We start from the raw sequence: 23,074 nt of genomic DNA, 5'->3' as shown, positions 1-23,074 counted from the left end.
TTACCTTCCCAATTTCGTCCTAATATGAATGAAATGATTGTTCATCATTTCCAAAATTATTACAAAGAATAAAAAAAGCTCACAATGGTTTGACAGACATCATGAAATAACGGATCGGTTTTTTTAATAGATTTGTTAATTCTAACATTAAGCTTGTCAGTCTGTCACCGTAACCAGTGTCACATTTAGGCCAATTCTCAACAAGCTTGTGTTCTGACTCAACTGTCAGTACTAATCCACAGCAGCAACCCCATGTGACTAGTGGACAGAAGTGTCTGGGACACAGATGGATTGTTATAGTCTGAATTTTTTATGTAATATCCTAGCAGAACAACCCCTTCCCCCACTCCCCAGCCTCTACAAGCCTAAAATGAATACTGCATTGGCACTCAAAAATGATTCATTTAGAAAAATTGGATGTATTTTTATGTATATTAAGTACATTAAAATAAACAATTATCTACTTTAAAAAATATTTACCAACAACATGATTCATAGTGGAAATACCCTACCTGGAAGTTATCTAAAAGATTTGCTGATAAATGTATTTCTGTTCCAATATTACCTAAATATAGTTTTTGTTTCATGAAAGCTTTTGAAACCGGGCTGTGTTGATCTTTATAAAAGAAAGAAAGAGTTGTTATGAAAAACAACCTTGCATCATAGTAGATTGATGTATAAAGACAGATTTAGAACCTCCCACATGTTAGAGATGATAAAGACGGAGATAGGAGTAGGTATATATGTGAATAAGACAGGAGAATGGGGAAGATCTACATCAATGTGCCAAGTAGGTGTAACCTACTGGATGTTTGTACTCAGGAAGTACACAAGATTTACGGAGTGGTATATTCATCAGTACAGCCTCTGTATCAACAAATGTCTCTGTAAACTGTAGGTGTTAAATGTAGGATCATTGCCCAGTACCTTTATATTTATTCAACCCGATTATAAATCCATGTAAAATTCAAGTGAGCTGCAATAATGATATTGAATAGCCATTGGCATACATTTATCAAATCCAGAGCTCACATCATTTTAGAAAACAAATGCTGCAAATGGTCTCGGGCTGGCAATGTCATATGTCTGGCTGGCAATGTTATATATGTCTGGCTAACAATACCATATGTGTTTGTTTGGCTATGTCTAAGTGTCTTGCTGGCAATATCATTGGTGTCTTGTTGGCAATGTCATTTAATGTGTCTGGCTGGCAATGTCTGGTTGTATCACCTAGCTTTTGTGTCTGGCTTTTAATGTCATATATGTCTTATTGACAATGTCATGTGTCAGGCTTGCAATGTCATATGTCTGGCTGACAATGGCATATGTTTTTGTCTGGCAATGTCAATGTGTCTTGCTGGTAATGTCATGTGTGTAGGGCTGGCTATCTGACCAAGCTATTATGTCTGGTTGGCAATGTCATTTGTGTCTGGTTGGCAATGTCATCTGTGTATGCATGGTTAGCAAATGTCATATGTGTCTGCATGGCTTGCAATGCCATATAAATCTGACTGGCAATGTCATTGAAAAAAGTTAAGATCATGAATACACCAAGGTCATTCGCATTAATGCAACATTTATTAGCAAATTCACTTAATAATTGAGAGATACAACATTAAATAGCATAGTCACTAAATAATTGGGAGATTGCATGATAAAACATCAGCTGGTAATATTTAACTTCAAATTCAATGCTCAAAAAGAGGTATTGTGATTAAGCAGTTATTGAATGTGTGGTGCAAACTTCATAGGATATGTATCCATATACATTGATTAACGCTGATTTAATTGTCTGAGACATGGCCACCTATTACAAGCCTCTATCATTCTGTCTGATTCACACAGATCCCTGATATATATAGGGTAGAGATAATGGCAGTAAATCTATAGTGAGCTCAGACTCAGGTGTCTATAGCAAGCTCTGACCCGGGTGATGTTCTCACCTAGCTATTGTCTTGCAGTAGATATGGTCACATCTTTTTTGTCTCGTATATACATGATTTATTACATGATATTGTATTCATTTTGTCTCATTCATGTCTCATTCAGACAGAGACAAAAAAATGAGATTATGAAAATATATAAAATTTTCTGTGGGCTATTTACTGTATAGCTATTTGGTAAAGCTTGGATTTTTTAACAGAATCTTGCATAAATTGTTAACCATGTACTATATAACAGGTTATATTAGGGGGTCAAAATTTTTGCGATTTGAACTAGACACGAGGAAACCAAATTTTAGCGGTTTTAAATTTTTATACGAACTGGCTTTGAAGATATATATGACTCAACGATTTCTCAAACTTCGCGGATCAAATTTTTGAGATCATATAGCTTTGACTTCCAAATTCGCGAAAATAGCATCCCTGCAAAAATTAGCAACTTACTGTATCAGAATTGTGTCTTCAGTAGACTTCAGTAGCAATTGCCTAAACAACAAATTTCATGTGACTCGATTTACAAAGAATTGAAATTGCATGTTGCAGCGTTGAAAACCAGGTTACATCACTATGGGCCTACCTTATAGCCACAGTCAAGCATTCATGATCATTAGTTCCTTTTTTTTATTGATGGATATTTAAAGTATTCCATCTCATTGAGTACTCAGACTTTATTTCATTAAATTCTTCCATTCATTATTGAGTTAGATATCCTAACCTTCCTAATTTAGATAATGAAATGGCCTTAATCAATGGAAGGAAGAGTTGATTTGAAATTTGAGGGTGATGTTTCTAACTTAATAAAGCCTCAGTGTTCTGTGTAGCCTGAAGTAAAGTGCTTGTCTATGGAAACATGTGGCTTTTTACTTGGTAATGAAACGATTTTGTCGCTGTAGCTTAGAGGCAACTGTTGGGAGAAATTTCTGAATTTGCATAGAAATGTGATGTAAATGTTTAAGGGAAACAATAAAGCTTAATGTAATTTAAAATATTTGTCAATTTAATACCAAGTCTGCACATTATTAGAGTTTGTTCTCTTGTGCCCATGGCCATATAAAATCATAGATCTATACTTAAGTTATTGTGGAGACACAAGCATACAGAACCATTTCACTGAGTTCTGAAATTAAAAAAAATCAGAATTGATGTTCAAACATATCAAATTTATTACCAAAACCGCTACAGAAAGAATAAATCTCCATTAAATAAGACCACTTTGTATTTGAAAACCAGTTCTATCTGATAAAAATTTTTCATAAACTTCATTTAACATTGATTACAAGTTATTTAACTATATACCAAATACTTTTGATGTGAACACACAAGAGTTCTTGGAGTGAAAGGAAACTGAAATGCTTATGAAAAACCCATATGATCAAGCAATAGACCCCAGACCTTTTCACATCTGTGCCAGGGATCAAACCCTAGTCGGCTACGTGATAGAAAAGTGACTTAACTGATCACTCTTATGTATTATAGCCCTAACATTGTAATGCTTGAACTTATAATAAGAATATCAATGTATTATTTTCTCTTTTTACCTCTTTTTTATTTCACTTTCAGACAAAGATCTCAATGACTACGACTTCACATTTCCAAGGCCTCAACAAGTGGCATCTGACGACGAGAACGATATGAACGGCCATGTACAGTATCGGGGCCTACCTCCCCCGCCCCATGGAGATTTTATCTGTGACTCAGGGAATCCTCCACCCTGCCCCAGGGACCTGTACTCTCAGTCACAGATCTACGACACAATACCCGCAAACCAGGTAACTAAGATTTACAATTATCTGCTGTTAAAAAGGGTAGGAAGTCTTGTAAGACTGCAAGAGTTATGCCCCTTCTCTTCATAAATGCCCAACGGTACAATTCTGAATGAATGGAATACATTTTGGATATTATTTATAAAGGTATGCTTGCTTCACTGTGATGTTGCAGTGTTATAATTTCTTAATTGAAATCATGCTATAATTATCAGACATTTAAAATTTTCATTGATATCTTAGGGGGAATATGGCAGTCAGAGAAGAAATGCCCCAGCTCCACCACGACGGAGTCCTAGTACTCGCCTCAGTACTGGCAGCAGGGTGAGTTCCAATATCATAAATGTCTATGAAGACCACCCAATATGGTCTTTCAATAGAGGTGGTCACATAAGCAGATTTGATCTCATGCATTTTCATCTTTGTAAACAAAATTGATAAAGGTATTTTGTAATGATAAAATGGCCCCACAAAACCAATCAATTGTTCCTTACTTTATTAGCTCGCCTATCGAAGAATAGGGGGAGCTAATGTTGTCACCCCGGCGTCGGCGTCGGCGTCGGCGTCGGCGTCCCCATTTCACGTTAAAGTTTTTGAGCAAGTTTCTTAATGATGTCAGTTGTTAAATCATGGATCCATGTGTTATGTAAAACAATAAAATGAAATTTCTTACTATCTATGAAACATCTGGATCAGGAATATTTTTGAAACAGAAACAAATGGTTCAATATACATTGTAATGTTTGCAGACGTCCTCGTCCTCCAGTGGTATCTATGACGACACAGCCATGTACATGGACGATGGCCACCACAGTCCACAACATCAGGCACAGCCACCACATCCACCGATAAATATTCCACCTCTACAGATGTCGCCACGGCTACAGAAGAAAATGGCACCAAGTCCCTTGGCAACCAGCCCTCGTAGTCCAAACCATCAGAACCCAAGCAAGCCTTTCACCTACATAGTGAACTTGCCTGGTTCACCAAAAACACACCGTAGGTCAAGTGACGGAAAATACTATGATGTTCCGGACGTGTCACCGCCCGGTGATCCTACCTACGAGCCAATCGGACCTTATCCTTACACACAGGTTGATAAACACAAGTCTCCAAGTAGTGGTCAGTATGGTGCTCCGGCCTCACCGGGTCACCAAAGTCCAAACTACTACAGTCAAGGTCATCCGGCGACTCCTGCATCACCAGGTCATCAAAGTCAAGGTTACTATGGCCAGGGTCAAGGGCTTCCAGCCAGTAACGGCGGTCATTATGGTGCTCCTGCTTCGCCAGGTCATCAAGGTCATTATGGACAAGGTCAAGGTCAGTACACACCCCAAGTTCAACATCATGGACAACTGCCAGCTATGCAACAGACTTCATTTTCACCAACGCACAGAACGGCATCTCCGCCACCACTGCCAAAGGTTGGGCCAGGGTCAGCCCCTCACAGTCCTAAGTTACAGAGACAATCCTCACTCACGAGAAAAAATGAAAAAGTGGCTTCCCCAGTTATGCCACGCCATCAAATAGAACCGAGGGTAATAACCCCAGAACCTGGTGCTACGCACATGGACAGTGTACCCAAACATGAGGGTCAAAGGTCAGGACATGGTCCGCCCAGTTTCCCTGCTCCCCCACCCCCATTACCGGTGGCAGCACGGTTTGTGGCGGCTACTTTGGAAAATAATCGTCCCCCATCCCCTCCGTTACCTCCACCCCCTCCAGAAATGATGGAGATGTCTCCCCACACCACACCACACAAAGTTCCTCCACCTGTAATTCCACCTTCAGTTCCAAAAGCATCGAACCAACCCCCACCGCCTCCACCACCACCAATATCAAAGATTCCTGGGCGACCTCAAATCTCTTCATTTGAAATCGGTAAAAAGCAAAGTAAAGCGGAGGAGTCACATGACCAGGGAAATAGAAAGCCACCTCAGCATGGCATGCCTCTCCCTGGTCAGGCTGCTGTGATTCGGCCAAATCAACAGAAACAGCAGCAGCTTCAGGGCAAGAATCTGGTAGAGGAACTCAGTAAGGTTACTCTACGGACAGTACAGAACAGTCCTCAACAGCCAGAGCCACAACCAGTGATAGAGGAACCTCCGAGGGTGAAACCCACGCCTCCAAGACCTCCAGGTAAGTTTCAGGTAGAACCACCGAGGGTAAACCCTACGCCTCCCAGACCACCAGGTAAGTTTCAGGTAGAACCACCGAGGGTGAAACACACGCCTCCAAGACCTCTAGGTAAGTTTCAGGTAGAACCTCCGAGGGTGAAACCCACGCCTCCAAGACCTCCAGGTAAGTTTCAGGTAGAACCACCGAGGGTAAACCCTACGCCTCCCAGACCACCAGGTAAGTTTCAGGTAGAACCACCGAGGGTGAAACACACGCCTCCAAGACCTCTAGGTAAGTTTCAGGTAGAACCTCCGAGGGTGAAACACACGCCTCCAAGACCTCTAGGTAAGTTTCAGGTAGAACCTCCGAGGGTGAAACCCACGCCTCCAAGACCTCTAGGTAAGTTTCAGGTAGAACCTCCGAGGGTGAAACCCACGCCTCCAAGACCTCCAGGTAAGTTACAGGTAGAACCACCGAGGGTGAAACCCATGCCTCCAAGACCTCTAGGTAAGTTTCAGGTAAACCAAGGGCTCCAGGGAAATTTTCCTTTAGTCTTACAGTTCTCTGTTTCTCTTTGGTCAAATCTAAATTCATAACATTTGGATAAATTGTACTTCTACAAAAAGTGAAAGTAGAAATGTTCTATGCTATATATAATCGTTTAATCAATATCTGTAATGCCAGTAATTGACAAGGCTATTATGAAAATCAATTTGGTCAGTAATCAAAGCCAAGCAATAAGCAATACAGATTAAAGCAAAATACCCTTGTAATGTATATACATAAGAGAGGGAATGGTTAATGGGTTATTTCAGTGTAAGTCTAAAATAGCAATCCTCTCAATTACAATCATTTTCTACCTAATTCATGATTGATCTCTAGCACATTAAGCGACTTTGGAAGCGACCAGTTATCAATCGCCGGATGAGGAGAGGTAACTCTTGCGCTGTTGGAAATACCAGATTGATGAGACAGCAGGCAACTCAATGTTATATATATATATCTGCCATCCAAACTGCATTCATAGTGACTACATGTATATAGAATTATACTACAATTTGGTAACACATTATTGCTTTTTAAAGATAAAATATATGTCAACTGCTGTGCTCTCAGATAGGCCTTGCCTAAATTTATATTAAAATCGTCTTACAGAAAAATCAAAACCTACACCAGAAAGGGAGTCCGATCCTGCAGCAGCGTTTTTACCAAAATTGAAGCCAACAGGTGCAAAACCATGGGAGAAAGGTACGACTGCATCTCCAGATTACAGTTAATGTGTTCTGTGATGTTATACAGGCGTCTGTTTCTACTAAACTTAATAAAGTAACACAGGAGAGTTCTCTAGGGTAGATAACTCTTGGTTATATATAGTTATAATTCAACAACTAAAACTGTTCTTACTAACAACTCTAAGAGGTCTGCTTCATGTAAATCATATAATCAAGATAGGTAATCTGTTGTTATATTGTTCTTATAACATAGCATGCTTCATTCTTTCATAGAGAAAAATCTTTTGGTTTTAAATTATCATCTTGCTTCAATCATTTAAATTAACACTCATATTTCTATGTTAATGCTACTTATCATTCCCTTTATCACAGATAACTATATTAGATGAAGGCTTTGTTTCATTGCCTGTGTGGAAAGTTTCGAGATATTAAAATGACTTGGGTAAAGTATGATTTACCATCAACAGTAAATCTTACTTTACTCAGATTGTTTTGGTATCCTGAAGCCCCCATACTATGCGATATTCTGTATTTTTCTGGTCTATTGCTTATGTTTGTATTGGATGTACTTTGCACATCTACTGATAACAGATGTGCCTACAGGTCAACACATGCCACACCCACAAATGGATGATGACGACCTGCCCCCACCTCCACCACCGCCCCTGGACGAGGACTTCCTGCCCCCTCCTCCCCCACCCCCAGGGGTTACCCCCAACTTGGACCTCTACCAGACTGGGGGTCAACAGAGAAACAAAAAAGACTCGAGTCCCGACCCCGAGCGAAAACCAGACTCTGGCATAGGTAAAATGTTGTCCTTTGTTGATATGACGATCGCTGCTGGTGTAGTTTAAGGTCACCGTTGACACCAAGTATATTGACCCAAGTCAGAGATTCACTGTGCACCTGCATCGTTACATAGATACACTTTTCTAAAATCAGTATTTTGCCATCTCCATATAACTGGCCTTGCATCAGAAAATGCTTCATTTTTTCCTCATTTCAAATGCATGATGGACTGAAAGATTAATCAAGATTGTTATTCATTCAATTTTAATGCATTATCCCAAAGGATAGGAAGGAGCACCACGGGATTTGATAAAGAATATTGAACTGCTTTTTATCTGGTGTTAAAGACATCCATTGTCTTAGTTAGTGGAGCCAGCAGTCTGCTTCTTCTGACAAAGCCTGGACTAATTACTTTATTCTTTCAATATAAAACAATTGATCTGAATGCACTACTCATAACAGATAATCTGCTTCACTTACTCCATCAATGCTTTGGTCTTATAAATGCTTGTAACTTATAGAGTATTTATGCTTTAGGACAGTGCTTCTGTAAACCAACTCTCTTTAGCATGTGATTTACTTTCCCAAGTTTCACGGTCAAAGTCAATTTATGAAAGTTAATTTCCTGGAATGTATATCAACCTCACTTATAATGAAACGGATTTTAAATCATTTTTATAATCACAAAGTTCACAAACTTGTTTTGAAAAAATATCGCGAAAAAATGAAAAAATGTAGCAGTGGAAGAAAGTTGGTTTGTAGTAAGGTCATACTGTATTTATACTGTTTTAACAAACCACTAATTACATAGATAATTATTGTAACATGATATTGACAATGGAATCATTTCATTAAGTGTGGTGTGTCTGTTAGAACAAAGTGATCATTTTGTCTAAACTGAGTCATTTTATAATATGAAATGTTTTCTCCAATAAGACAGTGTGCATGTATTAATTAACCTATACATTTTAAAAGAGAGGGTGATGTACCTGGAAAAATGAGGATTTATGGCTATCAATATTATTTTTTGCTACGCTGCTTGAGGTGTTGCAGTTAGAATCGTATGCAAATCACGCCATCTTGCAGGATAATCATGTAGCAAGAACGCTTGAATCAGACGGATGTTCAGACTGTTACAAGCATTGTCTGTTAAAGTAATATTAAAACGAATGACGGAAACAAACCTGATAAATCATGATCACGCAGAGTTTACATCAATCGAGATTTTAGTAGAGAACAAGCATTCATGGATAGTCATATAGCAAGAATGCTTGAACAAGCATCGCTTTTTCTTTGAAGTAATATTAAAACGAATTACGGAAACAGACTTGAATCGTCCTGATTTGGACGCCATCTTTCTGATAGAGCATGGTCGCACAGCGCTTGCATGAGATGCAGCATCAGATTTCAGTGTAGAACAAGCATTCATGGAGTATTATGAATAAGTATTTTCTAGAAAAAAATCGGGCATTTTGAATGAAATCCGGTTTCATTTACAGATGGAACAAATATATGTGTAGTAGTATACCATGTTCGAGACATTAATTTTATATTTGTTATTTAATTTAGATCACCATCGTGTAGCAATAATAATCAGACAATGCGTAGATGTTAATTAACGGCACACGAAACCAATGACAGGACTAAAATGCGGAATCACAGTACATGCTAAAAGCGGAATGAAAACGGAACATAGAAAAACACAGAAACATATGAGATTAAGTTCAATATTTTCTTTGCCTTATCTCTGAGCATAACAATATCTGCATAAAGCCCTTTTTATTTTGTTGGTAGCAAAAGTAATATCAAATCTGTTCGTCTGTACTAGACCTGGCTACCTTACACTATAACATTCAACAGAACAATTAAAATTGCAAAACAATATCGTCACATCATTGTTTAATTTCCATATTCTGTCCAATCAAAGGGTTAAGCTTCCGCGTAGCTCATTTAGCTATTTGGGAAGCTAATACTTGTATATAAATAATATTGTTTACAGTATTAAAACATTCACAGATATGTGGCATGCGGAAATTTGTCTTTGATATAGAGTGATGAAGCAGGGGAGATAACTCCAACAAACTTATGATCTCAACAAATCTTTACATATACTATCATTAGGGGAGATAACTCAAACCTCTTTGACATAAAATTGAAAAAGTGTTTGGGATTTGTGAATGGTATATTATGCTAGTAAATACATGTGGACCAACTCTGTCATCATATCGTCGAACTGGATTTATGAGCTTAAAAGCCTTATGAACCAGTGACTTCAATAGTCTATTATGTCTGGTAAGATCTCACTGATTGGACAGGAGGCCATGTGGTCTGTATACTGGTTGATTGGCAGACTGGGACATAGAGCGCCTCCTGGAGGGATTCTGTGTCTGACCCGTAACATCTGACCTACTCCTGATTCTAGTGTTTATTCATAATAAAGCTGTATTTGTTCTCACATCCCACTGAATGAGTCTTCGTAATTTGTAGTCATGTACGCTGTGTCTGACCTGAGAAATTTAGTAATAGTCCTGTAATAACTTGTTATGTAATTTTGGAATTCTTGGTTTATTAAAATTCTAAACATACATGTAATACTTGAAATCCTGGAATTAGCTATTGATGTTCCGAACTCTTGTTCTATAGCAATATAATATGTTTTGGTATCATATTTTCAAAAGTATATTTGTGGAGACAATATCAGTGGAAACTGTAAATAATGTGCTATTTACCTTTATAAATTGAAATTTAGGTATAAATGTAGGCCTTGATACTATGCATTTAATATGTTGGTGATTATATAGACTCACTGGCCACCAGAGCTTTTCTCAAGATATATCCAAGATTATCTTTCCTTGTGTGAATTTTAATTAGAAACATCATCCTCATAATTATAACTGTTTCATTGGCTTAAATAACTAAACAAAAGAACCTCTATAAAGATATCAGTCTGAATCAGGAAAAACATGGATTGCAATTGCAAAATGTTCTCAAGTCAGATATTTTAGGAGAGAAATAATCAAATCAATTTGATTTTCCTTCATAACATGTCTGGGTCCTTGTCTATATTGGGGTTCCCATATACCCTAGCTGTAAGGTGTGTTCTCCCTTCACTTTTAGTCTCATCTCCATATCATTGGTATTAGGTACAAATTGCTTGTCTATACTAGCCTCATAGCCTGATAAAAGACTACATTGTCAGAAAGTACATCCGTGATAACATTAAAAAGATTAACATTTTTTCGTACCAAGTTTTAACATTAATCAGATTGACATTTTTTTTTTTTGTACAAAGATTTAAGAAATGATTCTGACAAGATTCTAAGGATCAGACACCAAAATGGTTTCCTTCCTGGTTCTTCTGAGGTTCAACATTCAGATAATGAATGATCCCATCTTGTTCCTGTTGTAGATAATAGCTGCTCCCTTCCTTCATCTTCACTGACTCAGTTTTGTAACGTTAGACAGACGATGAAGATAAAAATTAACTTGTCTGCTAAATTTAGCTTCCGTGTGAGGCTTTTTACTACCAGTGAAAACTCAAGTGTGTTTCGCAGTGTCTAAAATTAGTTTCCACCTGTGTATGGCTTTGGTTTAAGGCAAGGCATGTAGAAATATCAGTTCTATGTATAATGTAATGATGACGAAACCAGATGATAAATCAGAAGCACTTGAAGGAGTGACTAAAATGTCTGTATAGTGTTAGTTTGTCCGTGGTTTGTATAGGTGCAGCTCTGAGGAACATGTTCCGTGGTTCATTTCCTGTGGTAGTGGAATCTTCTGGATGGTTTAGTAATTATCGATATTCCCCCACATAAATGATTTCGTTCTTTTTCCATGTCTTCTCTTTTTTCACATCAAATTTCTCCATCCTCCCCATCTTCTTTACCCCCTCCCCTTTCGTCCTGCAATAAATGTTAGGAAAGAAATGATCAACTACGGTTAAAAGCACTGTTAGATGTTAATGATAATCTTTGATAATTTATGTTAAACCTGTAATAAAGAAAGAGAATGTAAAAGATATGTAGATAATTGGACAATGAAATAAAACCCAGCCACGGTCATTTTAGTATGAGTCAGGTTTATACAATGAAGATGGAGGATAACCGGAGTACCTGGAGAAAAATTACTGACCATTGATCAGTACCTCTGACAACATCTCGGATCCACCTGGGTTCAATTTACAACCCAGAGGTGGAGGGCTGGAGGTAAAAGTCGGGACATCTGAACCTGACTCGCCCATCATGGACGTATAGAACATTAAAAGTGTTAGGTACCGATGAGCCGAAAGGCTCAAGGTAATAAAAGAATTGAATTGGTATGCCATGAATAAAGAAAGAAAAAGAGATGATAATATGTGTATATTAACAATATCACTTGTACTTTTTCAGTTGTAAAGGAAAGTTAAATTATATATATAATTGATATATTAAAGTGAGTGTTAAAAAGTCCATATGTATAGACCACTGTTTGGCTCATTAGGGGTAAATTTGGTGAAAAAAAGCTTTCCACAGTCTATATATTATTCCTTGGAAAATCTGCCATAGAGAAAATTAAATTGTTCAAAAATAGAAAAGCTTAATTTAATCCTACCAATACTGAACTCTAAGAATTTTAAACATTTTTCAAAATTAGGTTTTACAATTTTGATCTTTAACACGTGTGACCCTGGTAATTGAAAAAAGTCGTTTTGTGGATTAGATTAGTCGTTAAAGAAGTTGAATTGTTCAGAGAACTTACATACTTCACAGCTAATAAAACTAGCTGTCAATATCTACCTAGAAAGTTTTAAGGTCCACTTATTTTCCCCTCTTAGTTCAGACCTTGTGGAAATTGTTTATCTTTTTTTCTCTTTCTTTTACAGATATTGTTGCTCAGATATATGCAGTGTTTGTTGTTCAGATATATAAATGAACGAGTACTTTTTAATCTTATAATCTTGCACAAGGTTAAAGTCTAAGGCTCATTGTGGTGTTGGTTGATATATTGGCAAGATATTCTTAGCCAAAGAATAGGTTTTAGATGGCTAAAATGTAGTTTACATGTAAAACTAGCTCTGATTTCTAAGCCACTGGGATTTTGAATGTGTTTAAATTGAAGCTATAAATCACTTAGCTGATGAAGGAGTAGTCTTATCTTGGCCGTTAAGTACAGTGATGACACTCCATTACACCCAGGGGGGTCTGTCTTATATACCACATTCCTGTACCTCCTCTCAGATGGAAACCAGGAATCTTTGATTGGTTATGATGATGTGTTGATGTGTCCATTCTGCGGATTGATGAGGCCAGTAGCCCCAAGGCCGGGGATATACTCCTTATGTAATCTGTTTCTATATCATAAGGCCAAGTGTTTTAGATGAAATATAAGTTTAAATGAACAGTATCTTTACAAGAGGATTAGAATGGTTTTTCTAAGGTTAAAAACTAAAGAGTTTTTGTAGGGTGTTTAGCTCACCTGGCCCGAAGGGCCGGTGACCTTATGTCATGGCGCGGCGTCCGTCGTCCGTCTGTCCACCAACATTTCCTTTATTTCGCTACTAGTCATAGAGGCAATACTATTGTTTCCATAAGGATAAAACATATTCTGTCTATTTTGAAACTTGCTTAGTTTTCCCTAGTGGATGTCATATATTGCATGCCTACATGTTATTCTTTCCAAAACACAATTGATCAAATGTGGAGCTTTGCTACCATAGACAAATTCAGGAAAGTTTATAGCTCTTATGATGAATTATTAACCATGGCAGCATACAAGGTCAAGCCAAGGTCACATGTCCATGGATGTGAGGAAGTTGTGTAATGTTCACTCATACAGACAGCCATATTGACATGTTCAGTATGTAGAGATGATACCCAGAGGTCTCCATCAGAGATAAATATTTATCATAAACATGTATCATGTGTATTCAGAAATGTAATAAAGCTGTCAGGGCCAGAGATGTCGATCTGGACTGATCAGTGGCAGTAATATATGTTCAGGGGAGATAATTCAATAATTCTGAGGTAGCATCTGAGGATTAGGTAGTGTAGCATAAGGGGAGATAATGGGAGATAATTAGAGATTTTTTTGGGTAGAATAGGAGTCATGTAATGGGAGGATAAGGGGAAATAACTTGATAATTAATATGGCATCATGGTCAGGAGGAGATAATAAAAGCGATGAAAAACAACAATGCAAGAATAGCATCTTGCAATGAGACACTTTATTAAATAGAGGCATTAATTGGAAATTCAGGAATACTGTGAAATAATTTACAAGGGTAGCGTGGGTTCCATGTAGAATAATGTAGAATGAGGTTCAGTCTTCTAGCTGAAGACATTTTATAATTTTATGATAGCACAGAAATCATAAGTTATGTAGTATAAGGGGAGATAATTTGATTATTCGAGATTAAGCACTTCCATTGTGGGGAGTAAAAAAGATTGAAATATAATAAAATTTGAGGTTTTAATAGGTTTTTTTAACACCATATAGAAGATGAAAGGTTACATTTCTTGGAAGATTTGCGAAATGATTTTACCATGATGTAAGTATTCCGTCTTTGCATATTACAGAGTTAGCTCCAAAGATATATTCCGGATTTGCATATTACAGAGTTAGCTCCCTTGCGGGTAGGTATCGATTGTTACGTCATTATTTGTGAGCGCAATTCACGTCATTTTCTCCAAAAAGGATGGCGTTAAGCTCGCAAAAACATGACGTCACAATCAATACCTACACGCAAGTGCAGATAACTCTGTAATATGCAAATCCGGAATATATCTTTGATGGTTGAGGTATCTATTGGGATTGTTTTTGACCTTCAGAGTGTCCTTGACATATCATCACGTTGATCGGTATGACAGATAGAGCAAATGATCCTCTATCTCCTGCCCATGGCTAAGTGAAGTCAGTATCTTTGACAGGTATATAAATGGAGGCTACCTGATATCTCTGATTTCAGGAAGTTTGAATTGCATCGTATGATAGAATACCCAGGTTATTCATCAAGTCAAGCATTAAAGATAACTTCATTAAAAGAAAGAGGAAAAAGAATTTTTTCACATTTAAATGTGGAAACTTTTATCTTAGAAGTTAATTAATTGTCATGTTACAGTTTCTTGAAGGCAAAAATGAATGAAGAAAACATGTACAGATATATCATATGTTTTAGTCTTGACAAGTTCAAGGACACATCAGAATAGCACTGGGTATCATTAAGATCTCTAAAAATTCTTTAATTCACCATTGAAATTGATGATCACCAGCTGTCAATCAAACCACACATGACTTTGCATTTTGTATTGTGTATGCCAAGATGTTTGCTCCGACATTGGATAGATACGCATGCATTTCCTAGGATGTGGTGTGGCTATATATATACCAACATTACACCTGGCAATTGGTCAATAGTATATGTTGTTGCTGGTTGCTACATCAGTACAATCCATATAAAGATTTAACTGCATAATCTCAAGCCATATAAAAATTTCACTGCATAATCTCATAGCAGAATATGGTCATATTCCATTAATACAGTCATGACTGTACCAAAAGCGTTCGCCCCCTGTGAGGAAGGCTCTGGGTTCTGTCCCCTGGCCGAGACACACCAAAGTCTATAAAAGTGGTAGTTTCTGCTCCTGCTTAGCGCTCAGCATACAGGGAGTGGGACGACTGGTTCGCCCGTTGTCAGTATAATGTGACCGGGTGGGGTGTGTTGCTAGGTGTCTTCGGCGGCATGCTTCAGTGATATAGCACTATAAAAAGGGCAACAGTTCCACTATACAAGAAGACACAACACGAACATACCGCAGTCTCCCAGTACACTCACCTCGCACAACATACACGCAACACACCGCATACATGGGAGGCCGTCCTTACATGACCATAGCTGTTAATAGGACGTTAATAAATCAAACAAACAAACACTGTAACAAAAGCTTGAATCAGACAGTATCACTCTCTTTCTAGAAAATACTAAGTTTGATAATGCTCTACTGACATAAAGAACTTCACCTAACTGTGACCTAGATTCATCAACATTCATCATCTCTTAGGAATTCCTTGAAATTAGCCATAGGAATTTAAATAATTACAAAAGTTAAAGAAAGAGCCTTAACTTAGATTCTAAAGCTAGGAATGTTGATAAATCTGAACCTAAAGGAGACATACTGATGCAATATGTTAGGTCAGGACTAAGTCGGACTTTCAGGCGGCTGGCCAGTAGGACGATGTAGGACTGCGTTTGACTTTCAGGCGGGTGGCCAGTAGGACAATGAAAGACTACGTTTGACTTTCAGGCGGCTGGCCAGTAGGACAATGTAAGACTACGTTTGACTTTCAGGCGGACAATGTAGGACTAAGTGGGGCTTTCAGGCGACTAGCCAGTAGGACGATGTAGGAATAAGTTTGACTTTCAGGCGGCTGGCCAGTAGGACGATGTAGGACTGCGTTTGACTTTCAGGCGGACAATGTAGGACTAAGTGGGGCTTTCAGGCGGCTGGCTAGTAGGACAATGTAAGACTACGTTTGACTTTCAGGCGGACAATGTAGGACTATAAGTGGGGCTTTCAGGCGGCTAGCCAGTAGGACGATGTAGGACTAAGTTTGACTTTCAGGCGGCTGGCCAGTAGGACGATATAGGACTAAGTGGGGCTTTCAGGCAGCTGGCTAGTAGGACAATGTAGGACTAAGTGGGGGCTTTCAGGCGGCTGGCTAGTAGGACAATGTAAGGACTAAGTTTGACTTTCAGGCGGCTGGCCAGTAGGACGATATAGGACTAAGTGGGGCTTTCAGGCAGCTGGCCAGTAGGACGATATAGGACTAAGTGGGGCTTTCAGGCAGCTGGCCAGTAGGACAGAGTAGGTCAGGAGGACTAAGTGGGGCTTTGAGGTCAGGAAAACTATGCGGGACTTTCAGTTCAGAAGGACCAAGAGGGACTTTCAGTCCAGTAGGACTAAGTGGGACTTACAGGCCAGTAGCACTAAGTGGGACTTTCAGTCCAGTAGGATTAAGTGGGACTTTCAGGTCAGTAGGATTAAGTGGGACTTACAGGCCAGTAGCACTAAGTGGGACTTTCAGTCCAGTAGGATTAAGTGGGACTTTCAGGTCAGTAGGATTAAGTGGGACTTTTAGGTCAGTAGGACTAAATGGGACGTTTAGGTCAGTAGGACTATAAAGAGTACAATGATATACTTTTGACCAGGATGTAACTCTGACCCAAACAGATTAGGTATATAAGGCTGTGTGGACCTGTCTGATACTGTATAACCCCCAGTCTACCCCTCCTACTGATAAGATATACCTAACCAGTGCACTCTCTTTGGTACTAGGACCTTGTTATCTCACACATGCTCAAAAGCTCATGCATGTTCCTGAACAGCTGATACAAAAACTGTACATACATGTTGGTATTTGTGATAGCATCATAATTCGTTTTAGATTGTCAGCCGTTAAATATCTACCAGACTTTTGGATGGCACGATAATTTGTTTTTGATAAATCTAGACCAGGTTGTTATTTTTTTGTATAGATATGTAAGACTTGCGACTGAATTTAGAATCAGAGGAACAGTTTAGGGTCTGTGGATCTGATCCGAAAAACATGTTTGTGAAATTAGGATTTGTAAGACCATGTATGAAAAAGGTGAAAGACTGTCTTACTAGTAAGTTGCTGTAGGGATTGATATTGATAATTTAAATATGTGAAGTCCGTAGGGAGGTATAACTGAAAATCCAATGGCTTTTTCACAGTACAATATCCTAATTATAAATTTGAAATTTTTTTTTTGTAAATATATTGGCTAACAATTTTATCTTATTAAGTCACAGAACATTTGAATGGAAGTTATTAAAAGGACACACATTGTAAAAGTGCAGTGCTGTAAGGTCATTATTGTGTGGTGATGACCTCAAGGTCAAAGTTCAATGCCATATTTTCATATCATGATAATCTAAGGCAGTTCATTGTGATATTACTGTAAGAGCTGTTTTGATTGGTAAAATTCCCCTGTACAGTTATATGTCAGCCTACCCAAAGTTCCCCTGTACAGTTATATGTCAGCCTACCCAAAGTTCCCCTGTACAGTTATATGTCAGCCTACCCAAAGTTCCTCTGTACAGTTATATGTCAGCCTACCCAAAGTTCCCCTGTACAGTTATATGTCAGCCTACCAAAGTTCCCCTGTACAGTTATATGTCAGCCTACCCAAAGTTCCCTTGTACAGTTATATGTCAGCCTACCCAAAGTTCCCCTGTACAGTTATATGTCAGCCTACCCAAAGTTCCCATGTACAGTTATATGTCAGCCTACCCAAAGTTCCCCTGTACAGTTATATGTCAGCCTACCCAAAGTTCCCCTGTACAGTTATATGTCAGCCTACCTAAAGTTCCCATGCAAAGTTATATGTCAGCCTACCAAAGTTCCCCTGTACAGTTATATGTCAGCCTACCAAAGTTCTCCTGTACAGTTATATGTCAGCCTACCAAAGTTCCCCTGTACAGTTATATGTCAGCCTACCAAAGTTCCCCTGTACAGTTATATGTCAGCCTACCCAAAGTTCCCCTGTACAGTTATATGTCAGCCTACCAAAGTTCCCCTGTACAGTTATATGTCAGCCTACCAAAGTTCCCCTGTACAGTTATATGTCAGCCTACCCAAAGTTCCCCTGTACAGTTATATGTCAGCCTACCAAAGTTCCCCTGTACAGTTATATGTCAGCCTACCCAAAGTTCCCCAGTGTCAGCAGTTATATGTCAGCCTACCCAAAGTTCCCCAGTAGTTATATATCAGCTTACCCAAAGTTCCCTGTACAGTTATATGTCAGCCTACCAAAGTTCCCCAGTACAGTTATATGTCAGCCTACCAAAGTTCCCTGTACAGTTATATGTCAGCCTACCCAAAGTTCCCATGCACAGTTTTTTGTCAGCCTACCAAAGTTCCCCTGTACAGTTATATATCCGCTTACCCAAAGTTCCCCTGTACAGTTATATGTCAGCCTACCAAACGTCCCCAGTACAGTTATATGTCAGCCTACCAAAGTTCCCCTGTACAGTTATATGTCAGCCTACCAAAGTTCTCCTGTACAGTTATATGTCAGCCTACCAAAGTTCCCCTGTACAAGTATGTCAGTCTTCCCAAAGTTCTCATGTACATGCAGTTATATGTCAGCCTACCAAAGTTCCCCTGTACAGTTATATGTCAGCCTACCAAAGTTCCCCTGTACAGTTATATATCAGCTTACCCAAGTTCCCCTGTACAGTTATATGTCAGCCTACCCAAAGTTCCCATGTACAGTTATATATCAGCCTACCAAAGTTCCCCTGTACAGTTATATATGTCAGCCTACCAAAGTTCCCCTGTACAGTTATATGTCAGCTTACCCCCTGTACAGTTATATATCAGCTTACCCAAGTTCCCATGTACAGTTATATGTCAGCCTACCAAAGTTCCCCTGTACAAGTATGTCAGTCTTCCAAAGTTCTCATGTACATGCAGTTTTATGTCAGCCTACCAAAGTTCCCCTATACAAGTATGTCAGCCTACCAAAGTTCCATGTACAGTTATATGTCAGCCTACCCAAAGTTCCCCTGGACAGTTATATGTCAGCCTACCAAAGTTCCCCTGTACAGTTATATGTCAGCCTACCAAAGTTCCCCAGTACAGTTATATGTCAGCCTACCAAAGTTCCCCTATACAGTTATATGTCAGCCTACCAAAGTTCCCCTGTACAGTTATATGTCAGCCTACCAAAGTTCCCCAGTACAGTTATATGTCAGCCTACCAAAGTTCCCCTATACAGTTATATGTCAGCCTACCCAAAGTTCCCCAGTACAGTTATATGTCAGCCTACCCAAAGTTCCCCAGTACAGTTATATGTCAGCCTACCAAAGTTCCCCTATACAGTTATATGTCAGCCTACCCAAAGTTCCCCTGTACATATGTCAGCCTACCAAAGTTCCCTGTACAGTATGTCAGCCTACCAAAGTTCCCCAGTACAGTTATATGTCAGCCTACCAAAGTTCCCCTATACAGTTATATGTCAGCCTACCAAAGTTCCCCTGTACAGTTATATGTCAGCCTACCATAGTTCCCCTTACAGTTATATGTCAGCCTACCATAGTTCCCCAGTACAGTTATATGTCAGCCTACCAAAGTTCCCCTATACAGTTATATGTCAGCCTACCAAAGTTCCCCTGTACAGTTATATGTCAGCCTACCATAGTTCCCCAGTACAGTTATATGTCAGCCTACCAAAGTTCCCCTATACAGTTATATGTCAGCCTACCCAAAGTTCTCCTGTACAGTTATATGTCAGCCTACCAAAGTTCCCCTGTACAAGTATGTTAGCCTACCAAAGTTCCCCTGTACAGTTATATGTCAGCCTACCAAAGTTCTCCTGTACAGTTATATGTCAGCCTACCAAAGTTCCCCTGTACAGTTATATGTCAGCCTACCCAAAGTTCCCCTGTACAGTTATATGTCAGCCTACCCAAAGTTCCCCTGTACAGTTATATGTCAGCCTACCCAAAGTTCCCCTGTACAGTTATATGTCAGCCTACCAAAGTTCCCCTGTACAGTTATATGTCAGCCTACCAAAGTTCCCCTGTACAGTTATATGTCAGCCTACCAAAGTTCCCATGTACAGTTATATGTCAGCCTACCCAAAGTTCCCCTGTACAGTTATATGTCAGCCTACCCAAAGTTCCCCTGTACAGTTATATGCAGCCTACCAAGTTCCCCTGTACAGTTATATGACAGCCTATCCAAAGTTCCTCATGTACAGTTATATGTCAGCCTACCAAAGTTCCCCTGTACAAGTATGTCAGCCTACCCAAAGTTCCCATGTACAGTTATATGTCAGCCTACCAAAGTTCCCCTGTACAAGTATGTCAGCCTACCAAAGTTCCCATGTACAGTTATATGTCAGCCTACCCAAAGTTCCCCTGTACAGTTATATGTCAGCCTACCCAAAGTTCCCCAGTACAGTTATATGTCAGCCTACCAAAGTTCCCATGTACAGTTATATGTCAGCCTACCAAAGTTCCCCTGTACAAGTATGTCAGCCTACCCAAAGTTCCCCTGTACAGTTATATGTCAGCCTACCCAAAGTTCCCATGCACAGTTATATGTCAGCCTACCAAAGTTCCCCTGTACAAGTATGTCAGCCTACCCAACTCTTCACAGGAAGATTGATTATTAACAGTTATGGTGATTTAAGGACATGCTAGGTTTAGACGGTGGAGGAAAGCAGGAGTACCTGGCGAAAAACCCCCAACCTTGGCATCTGACCCATATGGTATTTGAACTCACGAAACGTGGAGGGCTTGGTGGTACTATGATGAAATATTTTAACGACTCGTCCACTGCAGCCCCTCAATAGGAAGTATGTTACCTACTTAGAATTAGGTATATACAGGTATGCGGTTAACAAGGTGAGGACATTAACTACTGATATCTGTTGATGGGCTGTTACACGTATAGAGATAGGCTGTGGTATAGGTGGGACAACAGAGATCTTGTCTCTCATTAGGGAGATGATGTGGGAGGAAGTTAGTAGTCCTTACTTAACTATCACATGGAGGCAGACTTTAGTAACCTTTGTGAACTTGAATGTTTTCTTAAGGTCAAGGCTACCAGTAACAAGTTCAATTGTAATATTTTTGCTTAGAATGATTTAATTTTGATTAGATTTAGTTTGCTAAGTTTCCTTTGCTATGTTTCATCCCCAGCTAAGATTGGTTAAGTGAGGACAACTTCTGTGTTTTACTAGTAATAATGTATGCCCGTCCCCCAATAGATTGGTAGGCCTTGATACCCTGGTAGTTTGTTCCCTGTGTCTTTTCTGTCTCATACTGTCCTATCCTGTCCCATCCCACTCATTAAAATACATATGGAGGCAGGGAGGGGGACTTACAGACAGTTTTTCATTTTAAATCCTATGAAATTATCCCTGCAGTATTGGATGGCTCCATAGAAAAGATGGTAATGATTATTATTTAACATGAAGACTCCACCTGGCCGAGAGTGTATTGCCTGAGATTCCTCCACACAGCCTCTAGTGGGCTGTACAGCTCCAGCTCTGGGGGATACCAATCATTCATGGATATAATTAGATACTCCCAATTACTCCCCTCTGGTACCTCATAATTAGGGGGCACCCTGTGGGGTAGCTGTTATGTAATATATCAATCAAGCTTCTGGAATATTCTGTGGGTAATTTCTGTGTAATACACACACCTGTAAATTGAGATACACAAAAGTTTTGAAATGTTTTCAAGATATCTCTTCCGTAAAACTGAAATAATACCACCGTGCAAAAGGTTTTTCTTCCTTTTCAGAACTATTGTTACAGTTATTCATTAGAATTTGAAAGCAAGATCTATCAGAGTACACAATATTTTAAAATTGATATGGGGAAGAGAATCTGATCATGCAGGGTTATACCTAGATGCTCCACTCTTCAGTTCCTTGTGATCTCATTCTCCAGTTATGGCTAACAAAGAGCTGATCAAAATACTTCAAAAAATTTATAAAAAAGATAATTGAGGTTTATTAATATGAATTAAGGCATGGTGGAGAAATGGACAAGAAAGAAAAATTTGCAGTTTTGCCATATTTAATTTGAAAAACAGTAATAATCTGAGTAATTAATTTAAAGATTCATGATAATTCATCATTCAAAAAAACAAAGTATAATTTTAATGTTGATAAATAGTCAATCCCTTGTTGTGGCCTCTCTGTCTACGAGTTAAACCATCCCAATAAAATTTCAGTTGTTTATTTCCTATTTACTAAAATATCTGCGCAGTGGTGTATGGTATTTGATATGAGGTAGCAGCAAATGATTGCCCCTAATGGAGCCCCCGGGGCGAGATGTCTTGGTCAGGTCCTACTTTCACTGGCAGGATAAGCAGCATCAGAAGAGGCTGACTAATCAAGCACTGTTTGTACCACATGACTTCACACACCAACAGCTACTCAACATTTGGGAAATAATACCCACTATATATCCATTTGGATTAACTTTTGGACAACTTATATTTAAAACTTGGTAAGTTCTCCAGTTTTGTTACTGTAACTGATCATGTTTGATTTCTTTAAGAGTTTTTCTGCGCCCGTCTGCTACATGACTTCCTGATTTTTGGTGCATGTACACCTTTAGTTAGAATGGCTGCCTCCACACAGCAGCTACCAGGAGCTAGATCATGTTTCAAAGTAGTAAATGATTTTGTATTTGTTACAGTGGCCT

The 23,074-nt window shown here is 38.9% G+C and overlaps 1 protein-coding gene across 1 annotated transcript in view; it reads left to right on the top strand.

Moving 5' to 3' along the window:
- LOC138307694 (unconventional myosin-XVI-like) overlaps positions 1 to 23,074 on the top strand; it is a 134,205-nt gene that overhangs the window by 77,403 nt on the left and 33,728 nt on the right. Inside the window, exons 30-34 of the mRNA XM_069248530.1 lie at positions 3,504 to 3,712; positions 3,950 to 4,030; positions 4,456 to 5,845; positions 6,980 to 7,072; positions 7,660 to 7,860. Of these exons, the coding sequence (XP_069104631.1) occupies positions 3,504 to 3,712; positions 3,950 to 4,030; positions 4,456 to 5,845; positions 6,980 to 7,072; positions 7,660 to 7,860 (1,974 nt within the window). The remainder of the gene's footprint in view (positions 1 to 3,503; positions 3,713 to 3,949; positions 4,031 to 4,455; positions 5,846 to 6,979; positions 7,073 to 7,659; positions 7,861 to 23,074) is intronic.

This window comes from Argopecten irradians, chromosome 14, assembly GCF_041381155.1.
Source record: "Argopecten irradians isolate NY chromosome 14, Ai_NY, whole genome shotgun sequence".
NCBI lineage: Eukaryota > Metazoa > Mollusca > Bivalvia > Pectinida > Pectinidae > Argopecten > Argopecten irradians.
Note: the sequence above shows the minus strand (reverse complement) of the source record. Positions and strands in the feature narration are given on the sequence as shown.